This window comes from Centrocercus urophasianus, unplaced genomic scaffold (assembly GCF_019232065.1).
Source record: "Centrocercus urophasianus isolate 14NV4802_14NV808 unplaced genomic scaffold, USGS_Curo_1.0 seq_73, whole genome shotgun sequence".
NCBI classification, from domain to species: Eukaryota; Metazoa; Chordata; class Aves; order Galliformes; family Phasianidae; genus Centrocercus; species Centrocercus urophasianus.
The window spans coordinates 1,217,633-1,233,275 of record NW_024885344.1 but is presented as its reverse complement, the minus strand read 5'-3'; the positions used below and the strand labels follow the sequence as shown (position 1 = coordinate 1,233,275).

The window sequence follows — 15,643 nt, the reverse complement described above, 5'->3', positions numbered from 1 at the left end:
CGCCGGCTTGGTTGTTACCATTTCATTCTGTGTCAGTCTGCATGGGCCCTATTTATTAATATTAGCGAGTCAAGCACTATGCTTTCATTGCAGCCTTTTTTCCAACTGAGCAGCCCATACATTTTATCTGGGGTAAAGAGTACAGTAACTGCCTCCACCACAGCTCCTCCCTGGTTATAGGGCCAACAGCCAATTAAAGGGCCGTTGTACAGAAGTGATCTTGCAGGTACTTTGGCTTCAGGAAGATTCCAGCCCTTCTTAAAACAGGAGTGCTGAGACACTTCCATTCCTTCTCCCTAGACAGTTGGGCCTTTGTGCCCTGAGCAGGTTGCTGTGGAAACCTCCAATTTCCTCTCTGGCCAGTGCTGGCTGTGGGTCTTCTCAGGAGTATCGCAGAGCAGCTCTCATCAAATCACCTATTGTTTCCCTGCTCCTGCTGCTTATCAGTGATGGGGATCCCCTTTCAGTGGCACTGCCCCAGCCGGAAGCACAGTCGCCAGTGACAGCCCTACTAGCTCAGCAGTTGTAGGTTAAGTTGCCACTCTTGCCACTTGTGCTGCTGTTCTCTGATGTGCAGTGGAGCTGGTGGTCCTTTGTGCATGGGTTCTCTCAAAGCATCTCACTTACATGAACACCAGAAGCTCTTGCAGTGGCACAAGCAATAGTTAAATTCTGGAGTCCTTTTCTGTAATCTGTAGCGTGATGACAGATTGGTGATTTGTCCCATTAAGGTCCCTTCATTCTTACTTCTGGTGTGCAAGGAAAAGAAAAATGCAGCCCCTTGCTGAAATCAAAAAGTTAGGTGGATGCATTAAAATTTGGGAGGGCTTCCAGCCAGCTACTGCTTGGTTTTCATGTCTTAATCGTCTCTGCTCCTAGGTTCTTCCTCTGAGCTCTGGAGCAGAACACTGTCTCTGTAGCAGGTGATCTTATTAAAAAATGCACCTGTTGTTTCTGCTTTACATTGTTTTTCTCTTTGCAGAGCTTCGGGGAGGATTTTTCCACCTAGTTTGTGCTTGTTTGAAGCATGCATTCTTTGTGCTGTATGTGTGGATCCGTATCCCAACGGGAGTGTGAATGCACCTGCCTGGGAACTTAGCTCATATAACCAGCCATGTATGTCATCCTCTTACTGCTCCCTGTAAGAATACCCTCCCATCCACCCTTCCTTTGTTGGTTTGTGCAGGGATGCAGTGTGCGCAGGAGGGGGAGGCAAGAATGCAAGAGTAGAGTGGGTCTGTGGGCAAAAAGCTCAGAGGGGGGGATATGGAGATGCCTGCAGGTGTGGGAAGGGGATTGACCCCAGGGAATGCAAGTGCTTCCTGATCCAGGCCATCCTTACTAAGAAAAGGTTAATTTGCAGTACTGTGGCCTTCAGCCTTCTCCCCCCACCCTCTGTGGAATCCTTTAATCACGTTGGTGTGGTGAAATTTCAGCCCTGAAATGGTGCCTTTGTGCAATCGTTCTGGCGTCCGCCATGGAGCGCGGGGGTCGTTTTCTTGTCCTTTTTTTTTTAATTTTTAAATGGCTTCTTTGTTCCCTGCCCGCCTCCCCTCCCCAGCCTTGCATCTGTATCAGATACGATTAAAGGGATAGGGAAGGATGCTGGGCCAGCTCCTTCTAGGCTGCAGGAGGATTGGTTAACCCCTCTGTTACCAGCGGTGTTCTACTTGTGGGGGCACTCTTGGATGAGAGTCCTTCCACTGGAGAATGGTTGATGTGGAGCCCTCTTGCTTTCTTTGTTTGAAGAACTGGAAAAGGGTACGTGTGTATGGTTAAGTACTTTCTTCTACCAGTCTTCTGTTCACCCACACTGTTGCCTTTCTTCTACTCCTGTGATCAGCTCTCCTGCTCTAGCTCTGCCATGGCTCCCTTTATCCCCTCCACATGAATCTGCTCAGCGGTGCAATAGTTTCCTACAGCCCACAATTTGGGGTAGAGATTTCTCCTCTCCACTGAGTGGTCATAGTCCTATTTTGCATGGAATTATTTAGATTGGAATCACTGTTTTTAGATGTCATTAAGCCATCGGCCCTATAAGGACCACATCCAAACTGTGCGCAGTGCTCTGCATTTCCTAGACCTTCTGCTTATTCTACTCACCTATTAAGTGTTCAGTGAACATAAACTCACAGAATAGATCATGCTTTGAAGTCTTGGAACCTATTTTGTAATTTTTGTGGAGTTTTTTTATTCAGTGTAATTCTGTCTTGTTCCCATTGGCCTTGAGAGATGTTCTCAAGCAGACCAATATCCCCTGCACGTATTCTTTCCTCAACTCTTCAGAACTCGTAGGATCTGATGACCAACATGTTTTCTTTCAACAATAGGTTACATACCTCTATTCTCGACCATACTCTCTATGTGTGTATTTATGTTCTTACCTCTGGAAAACAAGAGGAGTTGAGTTTCTACAAAGAAACAAATGGTTGCTTTCCAAAATACATCAGAGATCAATACATCACAGTATCATCTAGAGATGAGGAACTGAGAGGAGAAACTCTGCACTCCTGTAGATAATTAATAATGAAGATACAGAAATTCTTGGGTGAAGTACAATGCGAAGTAGTGCTTTTCTTCATGGCATGGCCTGAGTTTTTGCTCAGGAACAGCAACCCATGGAAGAAATGACTGGAGCTGGCTTATGAACAGGTGAGTTTCGTCTCCATGAAAGAGCACAGTAAGCCAGTTGAAGCTGTGGCTGTGTCCTCTGAATGATGGGCCAAGGAGAGCCATTCATGGGATCTGTGTGATGGTGTGGTGACGTGACATATTTACTGGAGGGAAAAATCAGAGACTTTCAAGAAAGAGGTGAAAAAAAAAATAATCCAGAGACATGAAAATGAAACTTTTAAGTTTATTATTCCATATGTTTAATGCAGAGTTAATGGTGCTAGGGCAGCATAGAGACTGGGAAAAGGGAGCAGGGGGAGGAAGGTGCTACTTGCATAAATAAGAGGACAGGGCTCAAATAGGTTACATGCGTTCAGGGAACAAACATTCTATGTGATCTCTTCAGACACCACAAGAAGTCATCCATAGCTAAAGGAGGTGGGAAGGACATCTGACATCATATCAACGGAGGGAAACAGTGACACGAATCACAGTCCACGTTCGGTTGAAGTATTTTATCTTTCTAGACTGAATTACCCGTTAGGAGGTCCCACAACACATCTCTGTGATCAGTTGTCAGGAGTCACTTTTTCCTGCAGCAGCTTCTTGGCCAGTTCACTCCCTGGCAGAACGCACCACCCAGTCCTGGAGGTGACAGAGGAGAATTAAGTAGGTTGTCCTCAGGAGATGGGCTGAACAAAAAGGGTCGATCTGACTGCAAGAGCTGCTTGTTTCCAGCTTGAAACCCAGAGGTGAAAATGAGTTCTGCACATAAGTAGTGTTTTTTTCTTTGTAGTCATCCAATATTGGGTGCATATCTACCTTGCTTATATCCACAAGAGTATCTTTCCATCCTGAGCAAAAGTAGGAGGGAGGTGCTGACAGATTGCGATAACGTGATGAACAAATGAGCAGCGATGTACACTCCATTGGCCTGAGTTTGGAGCAGTGCTCAGAGCGAGTATTGGATTATTGCAACTACGTCTGGGTGTTGGCAAGTGCATCGTAGCTTTCTTGGTGCCTTCACGTTTTCAGCAGACACAGTCAAATGCTGGAGGAGCAAGGACCTGGTTTGCTGAGAGATTGTTGGGATACTGAAGAGATTGGGAAGGACTGAGATGCCCAGAAATCTGAATCACAAGTGAACGATAGAAATTAAATTGCAAGAAGAGAGGATTCACCCACAGCACCTGAATGATTCACAGATCCTTCCCCACCTCTCCTCAACTCCTTACACAAACACGCATACACACATACAGGCTATGATATGAGGCTAAGGCTGACAGTGCGTTCCTGAACCCTCCGCACTGTTCAGTCAAGCCTTATAAAATCCATGCAGGAAGGAGTATGGGATTAAACAGATGGGACAGAGGGAAGAGGTGGGGAGAAAAGCTATAGCGTGCAGCTGTGGAAATCAGCAGGGAGGCAAGCATAAGTTGGTCTTCCAGCAGGGATCAAGATTCATGCATGTGTGAATCTTAGGCAGGACTGCTGCACAACACTGATGCAAGGAAGCCGGCCATGCCGTCCTCCCAACTCCTCCTCCCATGACATGTTCACCAAGGCTGAGCAAGCACCCTTCACCCGCAGCAGCTGACAAAGAGTTTTGACAAGAGGCCTTTTGGAAACACTTGCTAATTTGCTGGAGGAGGTTGAGGAGGGGAAGGAAAGGACAGTCTCTCTCCTCTTACAGTCCAGGGTGCGCACAACGAAGCCCACCACAGACCCGTCACTCCATGTCTTGAGTCTTCCTCATCTAGAAGGCCAATAAGGTGTTGCAAGCCAGTTGTGTGGCCTGCGTGAAATCGGTACAGGGCGAAAGGACGAAAAACCTTCCTGTAGGCGGGTGAGCCAGCGATAGCCGGGGTCAGGAAAGGCGCTTCCAGATACTCAGTGGGTTCTGGTGGCTGGATGGTGGCACTGAGTGACCTCGGAGTTCGGAGGCTCTTCTGCCTGTGCGGATTCTTCGGAGCCTTTCCGTCGCTGCTTTGGTCACTGTTCCCCATTCCCTATGGTCTGGAGAGAGTCGTATACACAGGCTGTTCCCAATGTGTGGGACTATGAGACTGTGGCACGGAGGGTGTGGGGTCAGAGATGGCAGTGTAAAGAGGACGCTGGGAAGGTCCCATATAGGAGAAGGCAGAGTAGAGGCCGGAGGCTTGGCTGGAGTGGCTGTAGTAGGGTCCCGAGGGCTGGTGATCAGGATAGTCAAACTGGGGCCTGGAGATGGAGGGAAAGGCCGAACCGTAGTGGGGCAGACTCAGGGATGTGTAAGCTATCTGGGAGGTGGAGGGTTGATCGGTGTAATGACCTCCAGGGGCAGACCCCTCCGTTTTCACCTGGGCCTTGGAGTCCACCACTGGTGATGTGGTGGCGGACAAGGAGACTCCATGCTGCTTGGAGATCCAGGCTGAGTGTCCACTGGCCGCAGCCAGGGCGCTCCCAAGACCATAGCCAGCGGCCGCTGCGTAGCCCCCAACATGGCCTGGGTGGCCGGCGTGTCCGTTGGGTGGCAGGTATTGGTCGAATTCGTTGACATCAAAGGTCTCCATGTTGGACATCACTTCATGGCTGATCTCCCCGATGTCCACGTTGCCGAAGTCAATGTGCGGCTTTCCCCCTTCCCCTAGGGAACGCCCTTCTCGCTTGGAGTCAGCTTTGCCTGCCTGCAGCTCGGTCTTAGGGGTGGTGGGAGGAGTGGGAGGGCCGTGGCTCTGACCTGTGGTGTGAAAAACATTTTGAGGAGAAAAGAAAGACAAGAATTGAGTTACTGCTTTACACCTGGATGGCAGCACACATCAACTCTGCTCCTCCCAGTAAGCCATGATAGGTAAGGAATGATATCTATCCAACCTGACCGGAGGAATGCAAGTGCTCTGGAAACCAGCGCCTGTCACTATACCACTGACTCCAACAGTGTTTGTCAGGTCATGAGCAATGTGAGACATATCCCTAAGGTGATGGCTTGTTTTCTTGAGCTTCCCAGATTGTTGTCACCTACCAGTTTGTTCATGGAGCCATGGGACTCACCTGAAGAGTGCTCCGGGTGCCCATCGGACATGGGTGACCCTTCCCCAGGATGCCTGTGGTCCAGATGGGTGTTCTTGTAGTGAGCCTGGATAGCAGCAGCCCCGCCAGCCTCCCCCTCCACCTGGCCCTCGCCCTCGCCCTGCGTGGCCTTGCCATTTTTCCGCCTCCGTGGCTGGTATTTGTAGTCGGGGTGGTCCTTCTTGTGCTGCATCCTCAGCCGCTCGGCCTCTTCAATAAAAGGACGCTTATCGCTTTCGTTCAGCAGCCTGCAGGGCCAAAATGGTAAAAAACAGGGGAAGGAGAGGGGCAGGAATGTCAGAAAAAGAATCACAGTATCCCAATTAAGCTCAACAAACTAACTTATCTTTTAGTTTCAACCCCAAAGGAAAATTTATGGCTCTACTGAGCACAAATGACAGTGATTGGTGTTGGCAGCTGTAGGTTGAAGCACAAATATCCAGCTCTTCTTACTGCAAAAAAATACAAATTCTGTGTCACTAGACCTTGTAGAAATAGATGAATCATGGTCTCTGGATAAAAGATGTACAAATGTGAGGTCCTTCTCTGTTCTCCTGCCTGATCATGAGCTCCTGTGGGTAAGATAGGATCTCCAAAGAAACCATGCAACATGCGGACAGGACAGCTCAGAGAAGACAGCTTCATTGCTCAAGGCTCTAACAGATCTCCACTTGGAAACACTTGAGTTTAATTTTACCATTTTCCCCTCAAATATTCTTGTGACTCAAAGTCATCCTACTTCTGCTCAGAGAGCAGCGCTCTCAAAAGGGACCCGTCTCGTCGAACTACTGCTGGGCACACAAATGGCAAAATATTTCACATTTATGAGATGCTTACCCCTTTTTTTCTCCCAACAAAAGAATTGCCTGGGGATGGGGATGAGCCAGCATCTTGGTACTCCTTAAGTCTTTAGCTTAAAATGTAACTTATTCTGATCAATTGAAAGCGTTGTCATAGATAGAAAGACCTGGATTGATCTGAAAAATTGAAGGTGAGAGAGGAGGAGTACGCAGGTAGAGCTGCAGAGGAGGATGAAAGGCTTCAGCAGCCAGCGACTGGTTTTTGAGCACCTTCTGCCCATCAGTCAGGTGTGTGGCGGTCTGCAGCCCATTACAGTGCTGACCTGGGTTCACTCCAGGCGGCCTGAGAAGGTCACGGCCGCACACTGCATTCCTCCACCTCCTTAATCCTGCAGCTTAAAGCAACTGAGCCACTGTGAATCCAACACCAGCTTTTCTCTTCCCCTCCCACCACTCTACACCATGCTCACAGCTCCAGGAGGGCTCTAATCCCTCTGCCAGTGCTGCTCCAATCTGCCCTCCATGGTGTCGAAAGGACAGCCTGTCCAAGGCATTGAGGACTGGGAGACAACTTCACCTCATCCTTGAAAACAACCCTTCTCCATGGAGACAAAGAAGAGACAGTCCAGTTGGATATCAGGAAAAGGTTCTTCACCATAAGGCGATCAGGCCCTGGAACAGGTTTCTCAGGGGAATGCTCACGGCACCAATCTTACTGGAGTACAAGAAGTGTCTGGACAATACTCTCAGACATATGGTCTAATTTTTGGGTGGTCCTGTGTGGAAGCAGCAGTTGGACTCGATGGTCCTTTATGGGTCCCTTCCAACTCAGGGTATTCTATGATTCTATGAAAGGAGAGAATGGAGGCAAACTGCACCCTTACAACACTTCTCTACATGGCAGCTGGGCTCAGGCTTCTTTACTCCCAACACAGGTAGTGCTAAAACTAATAAGATGGCTGGAAATGGAAGGTCTCATTTTACATAGGTACCGCTTGGAGGAAGAGGCTGGATGTTGGACAGAGGAGATGAGCAGGAGACCGAAGCTCAGCCTTGCGTATCTGCCTCCTGGAAAAAGTCACTTGAGTCTGCTCAGAAGCCAGCTGCCTGCCCTCTGTTGGTGCCTGGACTCCTCACCTCCTCTCTTCTGGCCAGCAGCCTGCTGGCAGCGCTGCCAGCAGGACAGCGGGAAGTCTACTCCCTGTGCCTTTGTCTTCTCCTTCCCCAGCCTACCTGCTCCCTCCTCCCTCTCACTGGGATCAGAGCTCAAATCGGCTTTAGCAAAGTGAAACTGGTGCGAGCAGGCAAAGGCCAGGAGATTTGGGGGATTTGGATTTCACTTGTTTCCTGCCCTCCCCCTCTGCCCCCCACACTCCTCCATCGACAATGCAAAGGAATCTCGCATGGGCAGAGAACATATGGATCACGGAGCAAAGCCCTCATGGGGCTTAACACAACCACCTCCACTCAGCCCAACACCGAGCACTCACCCCTTTGGCACCCCACTCTGGAGGAGAAAGAGGAGCCAAAGTCCTCCCTCCCATCTTTCCCATCTTTCCCTTCCACCACTTGGCATCATGCCGCGCTGCCACAGCCTGACCCCATCCCAGGGCTCAGCTGCCAATGAGTCAGGGCGGTGGGGATGGGATCTCCTGGTGCACGGCCAGGGATGGTTGGTCCTACACGTCCACAGCCCTGGAGCTCATGGGCATGACCCCATCCCTGGCTCTTTGCCTTGGTGAGGTGCAGGAAATGAGGGAGCTGCCACACCCATACAAAGATCTCTTCATAGGCTCTCCGTGCTGCTCCCCTCAGCTCCACTGTACCCCTTCTTCCCAACTCCCGTCTGGTTTTGGCTCCAGAGTTGTTGCTGGCCGGCGTGTTGGCTTAGAGTCACATCACACCGACATTTTCAGCAGCCTGCCTCCATTTGAGAGCTGCTCCTAACCTGCCCCAGGGAAGGAAAGCAGCCAAGGCGAGCTTTCATCAAGCATGGAAACCCTCCCTTCCCCTCCTCCTCTCCTTGCCCTCACCCTCCATTTTAGCACACTCACTTCTTCGTCTGCATCCTTTGCATCCTAAGTGGGCAGACTGAGGAAGGTGAAGGGGACCATAACTCCTTCCCCTTCAACTTCCTCAGGAGACGTTTGTCCACACGGTAGGGATGCAGCAAGCATACTACTAGGATACTGGACGAGTCTTTAAGAGGATTTTCCAGGCTCTGCCATCCCTACCAATCGCCGATCACTGGCACTTGGCTTAAAGGTCTGCAGGCAGTCTCTGTGCTCACCAGCTCTCATTCCCTGCACTGCTAATGCAGCCCCTAATTGTATAAGCTCGCAGCAGCCTACGTGGAAATAGAATTTGTCACCCACACTGATTCACAGACAGTATACCTTCAGTGCATGAGGAACCTATGGAAAGCAACCCAACTGCACTATGGCTGAGAATCCTGGCTCAGGGCTGCAGCCCTGGTAACCTTCAGGACCGATTCCTTGGGCTTTGGTTGGCTGATTCTTGTCCCTAGCCCCACAGAAGTGCACACGTGTGCCATCCTGGCTAGCTCAGATGCCAGCCCTGTAGCAATACCCAAAACCCAGTCAGTACAGTCTCGTATGGGCTGGCACAGCTTGGAGAGCTGCATTTGCCCTAGCAGCAAAGATGTGGGAAGGAGCTGTGTCCCAGTAAAGGAAAAATATCTTGAAATAACACTTTGGGAACAAAACAGGGTAGATTTGGACAGCACCAGAAGGTGCTGGGAAGCAGAGAAATGGGGGCAAAGTATGAAGAAGGTGATCGGTTCATAAAGAAACAAATGGAAGAGGACACCAAGGTGTGGCTGGGGGGGAACGGCTGTCCCTGATGGGGACAACAGATGCTGGGAGGGATAGACAAAACCAGTGGGCTACCAGAGTGAAGGGGAAAGAGCCGTCCAGACCTGAGAGCTGCGGGTCCAAGCTTCACTTGAGGTCAGAGGCTAGTAGCAGAGCCCAAGGATGGAGCAGCAAATGGGGTAGAGGAAAGGAAAAGCAGTGGGGAACAAAGTAGGATGAAGTGAAAAAGCATCAGAGATGTTTGCCTTTGACTACCTAAAGAAATCCCCTTGCTTGAGTTATAGAACACATTCGTGGGCTGGGGTAAACAAGTGGATGCAGCACAGGGAGAAAACAGTGCCTAAGGGCCCAGTTCTTCCTTGTGCACCAGGAGGTTTGGAGTCAGGAGGAGACCTGCTGGCCACGGCATGTTTTGGAAAAATGTCTTGTGGCCCATCAGAAGCACAAATCTTCCTCTCATACAGTGCTGCCAGGGCAGAAAAGGGAATGAGAGTCCCCTCACAGTGGGCTGATGGCCATGATGTGCGTTGGTTGGTACAAGGCAAGGGGGTGACACTGTGGGGGGCTAGCAGCAGAAAGTTTAACAGGTTGATGGCATTACTGTTATAGACAGCCTCATGAGGAGAAAGTGGTTGGCCATCATGGCACTCATAAGCCACACTATACAGGGTCTCTCCTTGCCTATCTTTCCCCTCTGATAACCTCACTGCACTTGCACAGCCTGCCAATACCAGGACCACGTTGGGAAGGATGGGAGGGGGGATCAGATGGGAGACTGGCATTGCTCAAAAGTTTCCCCTGCTAGTGTGGGACCCAAGGTCAAATGATCCTGGGGCAGCCACAGGTGAATTATGGTTGATGGGGTTCAGACCAGATTCTGTTCATGCATAAGTTTGCCCAGCAGAGGGTGAGCCAAGGAGACAAGATTTCCCCTGACCATCAAGTATGAGAGGACCAGGATAAGTGTCATGATCAGAAACAACAGAGAAAATCAGAGGGAAACAGGTGAAAAAGAAAAGTGTGAGCTCCATTTGGGATGGAGGTGAGCTCTGCTGAGGAAGCTTTCACTACATATACAGGGTACTCTTCCCCATTCTCCTAGCTGCTGGCTGTGCCTCCTGTGGGCATCTTCCAGTAAGGAAGCAGTGGCACAAGAGACACCCCCTCCTTCCTCCCCATCCCCATCTTTTCTCCTCATCACCAGGACACCCTCACACACCCTCTCTTACCTCCAGAGCTTCCCCAGGGTCTTACTGAGCTCAGCATTGTGGAGGTGCGGATACTGGTCAGCCAATTTCCTCCGGGCAGCCTGCGCCCAGACCATGAAGGCGTTCATGGGCCTCTTGACGTGGGGTTTGCTCTTGTTACTTCCATTGACCCGAACAGGCATGGGTACCAGGGTCCAGTCATAGCCGCTCAGCACCTGGCTGACCGCCTCACGGATGCAGACAGGGAACTTGTCGTCATCCGCCTCCGAGTCTTGCTGCTCCTTCTTGACCTTGCCCATCTCCCCATTTCCAGAGCCGGTGAGGTGTGGAGAGTTGTCCGACGCCATGGATGGTCCCGGCGAGAGGCAGTGATGGTCTTCAGAACCCACTGGGCTCATCTCCACCTCCGACAGGTCTTGGTCATCAGCCATGGTCGCTTCCTTCTTCTCACTGGGGAGGGAAGGGAGGAAGAGAAAAACAAAGGAAAGAAAGGAAAAAAGAAAAAGGAAAATAGAGAAAAGGAAAAGCAGCCACCAAATCCGACTGGGACTCCACACTCCGAAGAGCAGACCACGAGACAGGGGCTGCTTGATAAAAGCGCAAGCAAAGCAATAGCCGTGCACACCGCAAAACCCGTGATCGATGGGGGTGGGGATGGGTCAGGGCCCTGGTCCATCGGGAGCTCTTATCTCTGCAAATGTCCCGAACTGGCATGTGCAGAGGGGACGGTGGCAGCTGCCCAGCCGTGCCAAAAAATCATAGAATCATAGAATCATAAAGGTTGGAGTGACCCCTAAGATCATCTAGTCCAACCATCAACCCATGCCTGCAACCGCTCTAACCATGCAGGACAGGGGGTTCTGGGGACCTCACAGAGATCCTGCCTGCTTGCAGATCTCCATGGGGGATGAACCAAAGGGACAGATCTCCCATTTCCTAGCCACCTCCAGAACCCCAGAAGTAGTAGGAGAAAGTGCCAGCGTGACACGCCAGTGCTTGCTGCTCTTGGAGCAAAGACCTAAATCACATCTGCTTCGTGTCCCCAAACACATCCTTGTATATGTATATGTACATATGAGTATGTGTATACATATACATATGCACCTTCATATCCAGATGCAAACACACACATAGTTCAACTTGAAGAGAAGCCCAGGACCTGAGCTGCCCACCCTGTGCACCCCTCCTCTCTCACTGTCTGCAGTCACCTCTGTAAGTCCCTGCCACAGCATCGCTGTCCCCTGATTTGAAAAAAATAAAAGCTCTAAAAATAAAGCCCCTCCTTCCCCACAACATCTCTCCCCTAGACAGAAGTTAAAAGGAGGAAAGAAAGAAAGAAAGAAAAAATAGGAAGTTACAAAAAAGCATGCCTGTTGTTTAGCTGCAAAAGTCAATGCGGAGCAAAGGCTGCTGTCACTCCACTTTCAAGGGATGACATGAATCTTCGCTGAGGAAACTGAAAAAGTGGCAGAAAGTACAAAAAATAAATGTGCATGCCAGTGAGCTCAGGTAGGAAAACTTACGTTGCTGGCTGGTGCGGGCAGCAAACCCTGTGAAGGCTGCAGCTCTTGTCCCAGTGCCCCCCTGTTCTCCCTCCGGCTGTGGGGCGTGCTGCCGGGGAGGTGCTCAGGCAAGTGCCATTCCTGGAGGGAGGCTTGGTTTTTACTAATGCCCCGGCTGGATGCCTCTTGCTGGCTTTGCTGCTTAGCACCGGGGGAGGGAAGGGTGGAAGGTGGAGCCAAGCATTGCTCAGAGCCAGGACACAGTCAGGACTGGTGAGGAGGGGATGCTGCAGCCCCCCACTCCAACTCAGCATTCACTGCTTTCCCCCAGTAGGGATAGAGAGCTTAACCCCAGGGGACTGGATTTGCTGGGCACAGGGAAGGATGTGAAGTAGTGCAACCCAAGGTTGAGCTCCCCTTCCTTTTCCCCACCACCACTGACATGCTTGTAGTATCCATATCCCCAACATGTCCCTGATCCCCATCACGGAGTCCGGTGGGGACCCCAGACTGTGCATTGCAACAATCTGGCCCAGGATAATGGGGTCAAAATACTGCAAAAAGAGCCTCCTCAATGTGGAGAAGGGCGTGCAAGAGATCAGGAGCATCCTGAGGATGGAGGACATTAGGTCCAGAAGAGCACTTTGCAGAGCAAGTCATGCCAGCTTGAACCTACCTAGGATTCTTGCACCCTAAAGATGGGGTCCTTACAACATCTCCATCTCTGTGGGCTCTCACCAAGCTGACCAGGCTGAGCTTCCTTGACTCTGTTGAACTGCTCCTGAAGGCAAATATGAGGTCTTTTCAAATATGAGGACTATTTCACAGTCATTCACTTCTTGTTGCTCATGCACTGGAACACATACAGATTCTAATCACACAACAGGTTACAGAACGTTCCCACAAATTCTTCCATTTTCTAACTTGCTTTCCTTCCCAGATGCGTGTGGTTGTTGGCTTCTTCACTTCCCCTTCTCACTGGGGATGACAAAGAGCAGTGCCAATCCTGTAACCATGAGAGATCACCCATGAAATTCTAACAGTCTCCCCAGATCCTCCTGAGTCAGCAAGGAGATAGATCTAGCTGCTGCCCCAGCTCTTTGCTGGAGAGCCAACCTGAAGCTGCGAAGCAAGTGCAAGGTGAATGACTGTGACCCAAGGAACAAAGTTCAAAGGATTTCAAGAATATTTTCAGCTTTTGTAGCAGATCTTTACTCTCCAGAATCTTTGCATTAGAAAGAACGATGCTGCCCTGGCAGGTGGTGGAGTCACCCTACCTGGAGATGTTCCAGAGCTGTGTGGATGTGACACAAAGGACATGGTTGGTGGACATGGTGGGGATGGGCTGAGGGTTGGACCAGGTGATCTGTGAGGTGATCTTTTCCAACCTTCATGATTCCATGATTCATTGTAATACCCTACAAAAACCCTGTCTGGCACTATTTGAAACATAAGCGAACCAGACCCAAGTATGGTGCTAATATACTCAGAATCCAGTATTGGTGCCATGCTTCCTTGACCAAAGCAGCAATTGGTGAGCCACAAGTCTTACAGAATGGGACAATCTCTCCCACCAAGAGAGATCCCAGCTTCCAAGCCAGATGATGTCCATGGCCCACTGGATGCAGAATCAAGGAAGCCACTAAGCTCAATGGTGTCTACAGGGAAAATGAGCCTCTGCTTAACTCCAGCAAGATAGCAAGTGGTAGAGTTCAGTTTTCCTCCATGTCACCAGATCTGGGTGAGCAAAAGAATGTCTGATCCTCCAACTCCCAACTGTGGCAAGAAAGACACAAAAGAGGAAGAGGAAGAGGAAAGGGAAGGGGAAGAGGAAGGGGAAGAGGAAGAGAAAGGGGAAGGGGAGAGGAAGGGGAGAGGAAGGGGAGAGGAAGGGGAAAGGAGGGAAGGCAAGGAGGGAGGAGATCTCTTGTTTCAGGAATCACAGGGCTGGCATGGCTTCATCAATTTAAGGCTTCCTTATGTCTGGATCTGGGAAGTTCTCATATAGCAGGTTTCATTCTCTTATATTACTTATATTACTGTGTGGGTGAGGTGCTCTAAGTATTGGGGAGCCCATAAAAAGAGAGAGTCTTTTGCAGATGAAGGATCTAACAGTGAAGGGAGTTAGTTCACTGGCTGGAGACCTTCCTATACCACAGATTTGCTGTGTCACCTTGGATAAATCTATTATTTGTGCTTCAGTCCTCGAAATGCAAATGTTGGAGGGTGCCACTTGTTTGTGCAAAAGGCATGTCAGGAGGGCAACAGGCAAAACTGAGGTGGGAAGGGGATTTGTCCTACTACTGTAGGTATTTCTGCATCCAGGCTGGGTGCATAAAGCATCATCACAGGAGCAGGACCCAGCTCAGAAGGGTCTCAATGTGAAGACCATGTTGGTGGGGCATCAAGGACAAGCCCCACTGAGTTGCCTAGGGAGGAATGTTGCTGGATGATTGCACCCATGGGAAAGAAGGACTAGGAGGTGAGAGTCCTACAGGAAAGAAGCAAGGAGAAATGAAAATAATAGCTTGGAGAAGGAAAAAAGGCCAGAGGCTGTCCACTGGGAAGTTTTGGTGTCTGCTCTCAGCCACTGGTGGGTGTGGGACCCCAAAAACCTGGCATGGTTGCACCCCAGCAAGCTTCCCATCTGAGAGACAGGGCCAGCTTTTGTCCTGTGCCCAGCCTGGGGGCACAGCACTGGTATTGTCCCAGGACTGCCTGGGAAAATGGGAGGGGTTCCCCATGAAACCTTTCCATAGAGCAAAACAGCGTCAGAGCTAGGAATGGGGGGGTCAGGGCAGACACCAGAAAAAACACACACACAACGGGCAAACAATACCGGCAGTGTGCTGAGGGAAAGGGAGACCCATGAATTGGGAGTTTGATAAGGATTTTCTCCCGCGCGCACCCGCTCTCTCAACAGCCCCTTCAGTTTTCCTGGCACCCCCCTCCTTCCCCTTGCCTACTTGCTTGTTTGGGCCTCAAACAGTGCGCTGCCTTTGTTCGGGATACAGGTGAACGGCCATCATGTGATTCACGCACACGCGCGCGCGCACATAAAAAGGTTTTTCAGAGCGCCCAGCTCGCCTCAGACCCGAGGACGGGAGAGGAGACCTGGGCTGGGAGCAGCAGGGAGAGCACCCATGGAGGTGGGCGCATGGGGTATGTGGGTCTTGGGGTCAGGGTGGGGGTCCGGGGGTCTTGTTCTTCCAACCTTCTGTGGGCATGGGTTGACATCTGGTGTGGAGTAGAGAGGGGCTGCCGAAGCTGAGCGCTCATCCCTCCCCAGCTTCTATGTGGCATGGGCATCCTCACTGGCATCCTCGCTGAGAGTGAGGCTTGCTGGTCCCACTTTGGATGGAGGGGAGAGGCAGGTGGTAAGGAAGAGGAGGATGGAGGGTGGAGGATGGAGAATGGAGGGTGGAAGGCAGAGGATGGAGAGTGGAAGATGGAGGATGGGGAATGGAGGATGGAAGGTGGGTGGAGGGTGGAGAATGGAAGATGAAGGGTAGAGAGTGAAAGATGGAGGATGGAGAATGGAGAATGAAGGGTGGAAGACGGAGGATGGAGAATGGAAGGTGTAGGGTGAAGGATGGAGGGAACCCTCCTGCTGTAAATATGTGTCTTCAGCCCCTTGA

At 50.7% G+C, this 15,643-nt stretch overlaps 1 protein-coding gene across 1 annotated transcript; it reads right to left on the bottom strand.

The window, feature by feature from the left end:
• Positions 1 to 2,872: 2,872 nt before the first annotated feature.
• On the bottom strand, positions 2,873 to 12,157 carry SOX10 (SRY-box transcription factor 10). Its single transcript, XM_042838090.1, has 4 exons — positions 12,027 to 12,157; positions 10,525 to 10,953; positions 5,644 to 5,909; positions 2,873 to 5,332 (listed from the first exon to the last, which is right to left on the bottom strand). The coding sequence occupies exons 2-4, from the start codon at positions 10,932 to 10,934 to the stop codon at positions 4,623 to 4,625; spliced, it is 1,386 nt and encodes a 461-aa protein (XP_042694024.1). The 5' UTR covers positions 10,935 to 10,953; positions 12,027 to 12,157; the 3' UTR covers positions 2,873 to 4,622.
• Positions 12,158 to 15,643: the final 3,486 nt, after the last annotated feature.

Bases quoted from the DNA above. Each gene is read 5' to 3' on its own strand.
- SOX10 (XM_042838090.1), bottom strand. From the start codon at position 10,934: ATGGCTGATGACCAAGACCTGTCGGAGGTGGAGATGAGCCCAGTGGGT. The intron at 5,910-10,524 runs GTAAGAGAGGGT...TTGGCCCTGCAG, and splicing joins ACCCTGGGGAAGCTCTGGAG to GCTGCTGAACGAAAGCGATA. The intron at 5,333-5,643 runs GTGAGTCCCATG...TTCACACCACAG, and splicing joins GCACCCGGAGCACTCTTCAG to GTCAGAGCCACGGCCCTCCC.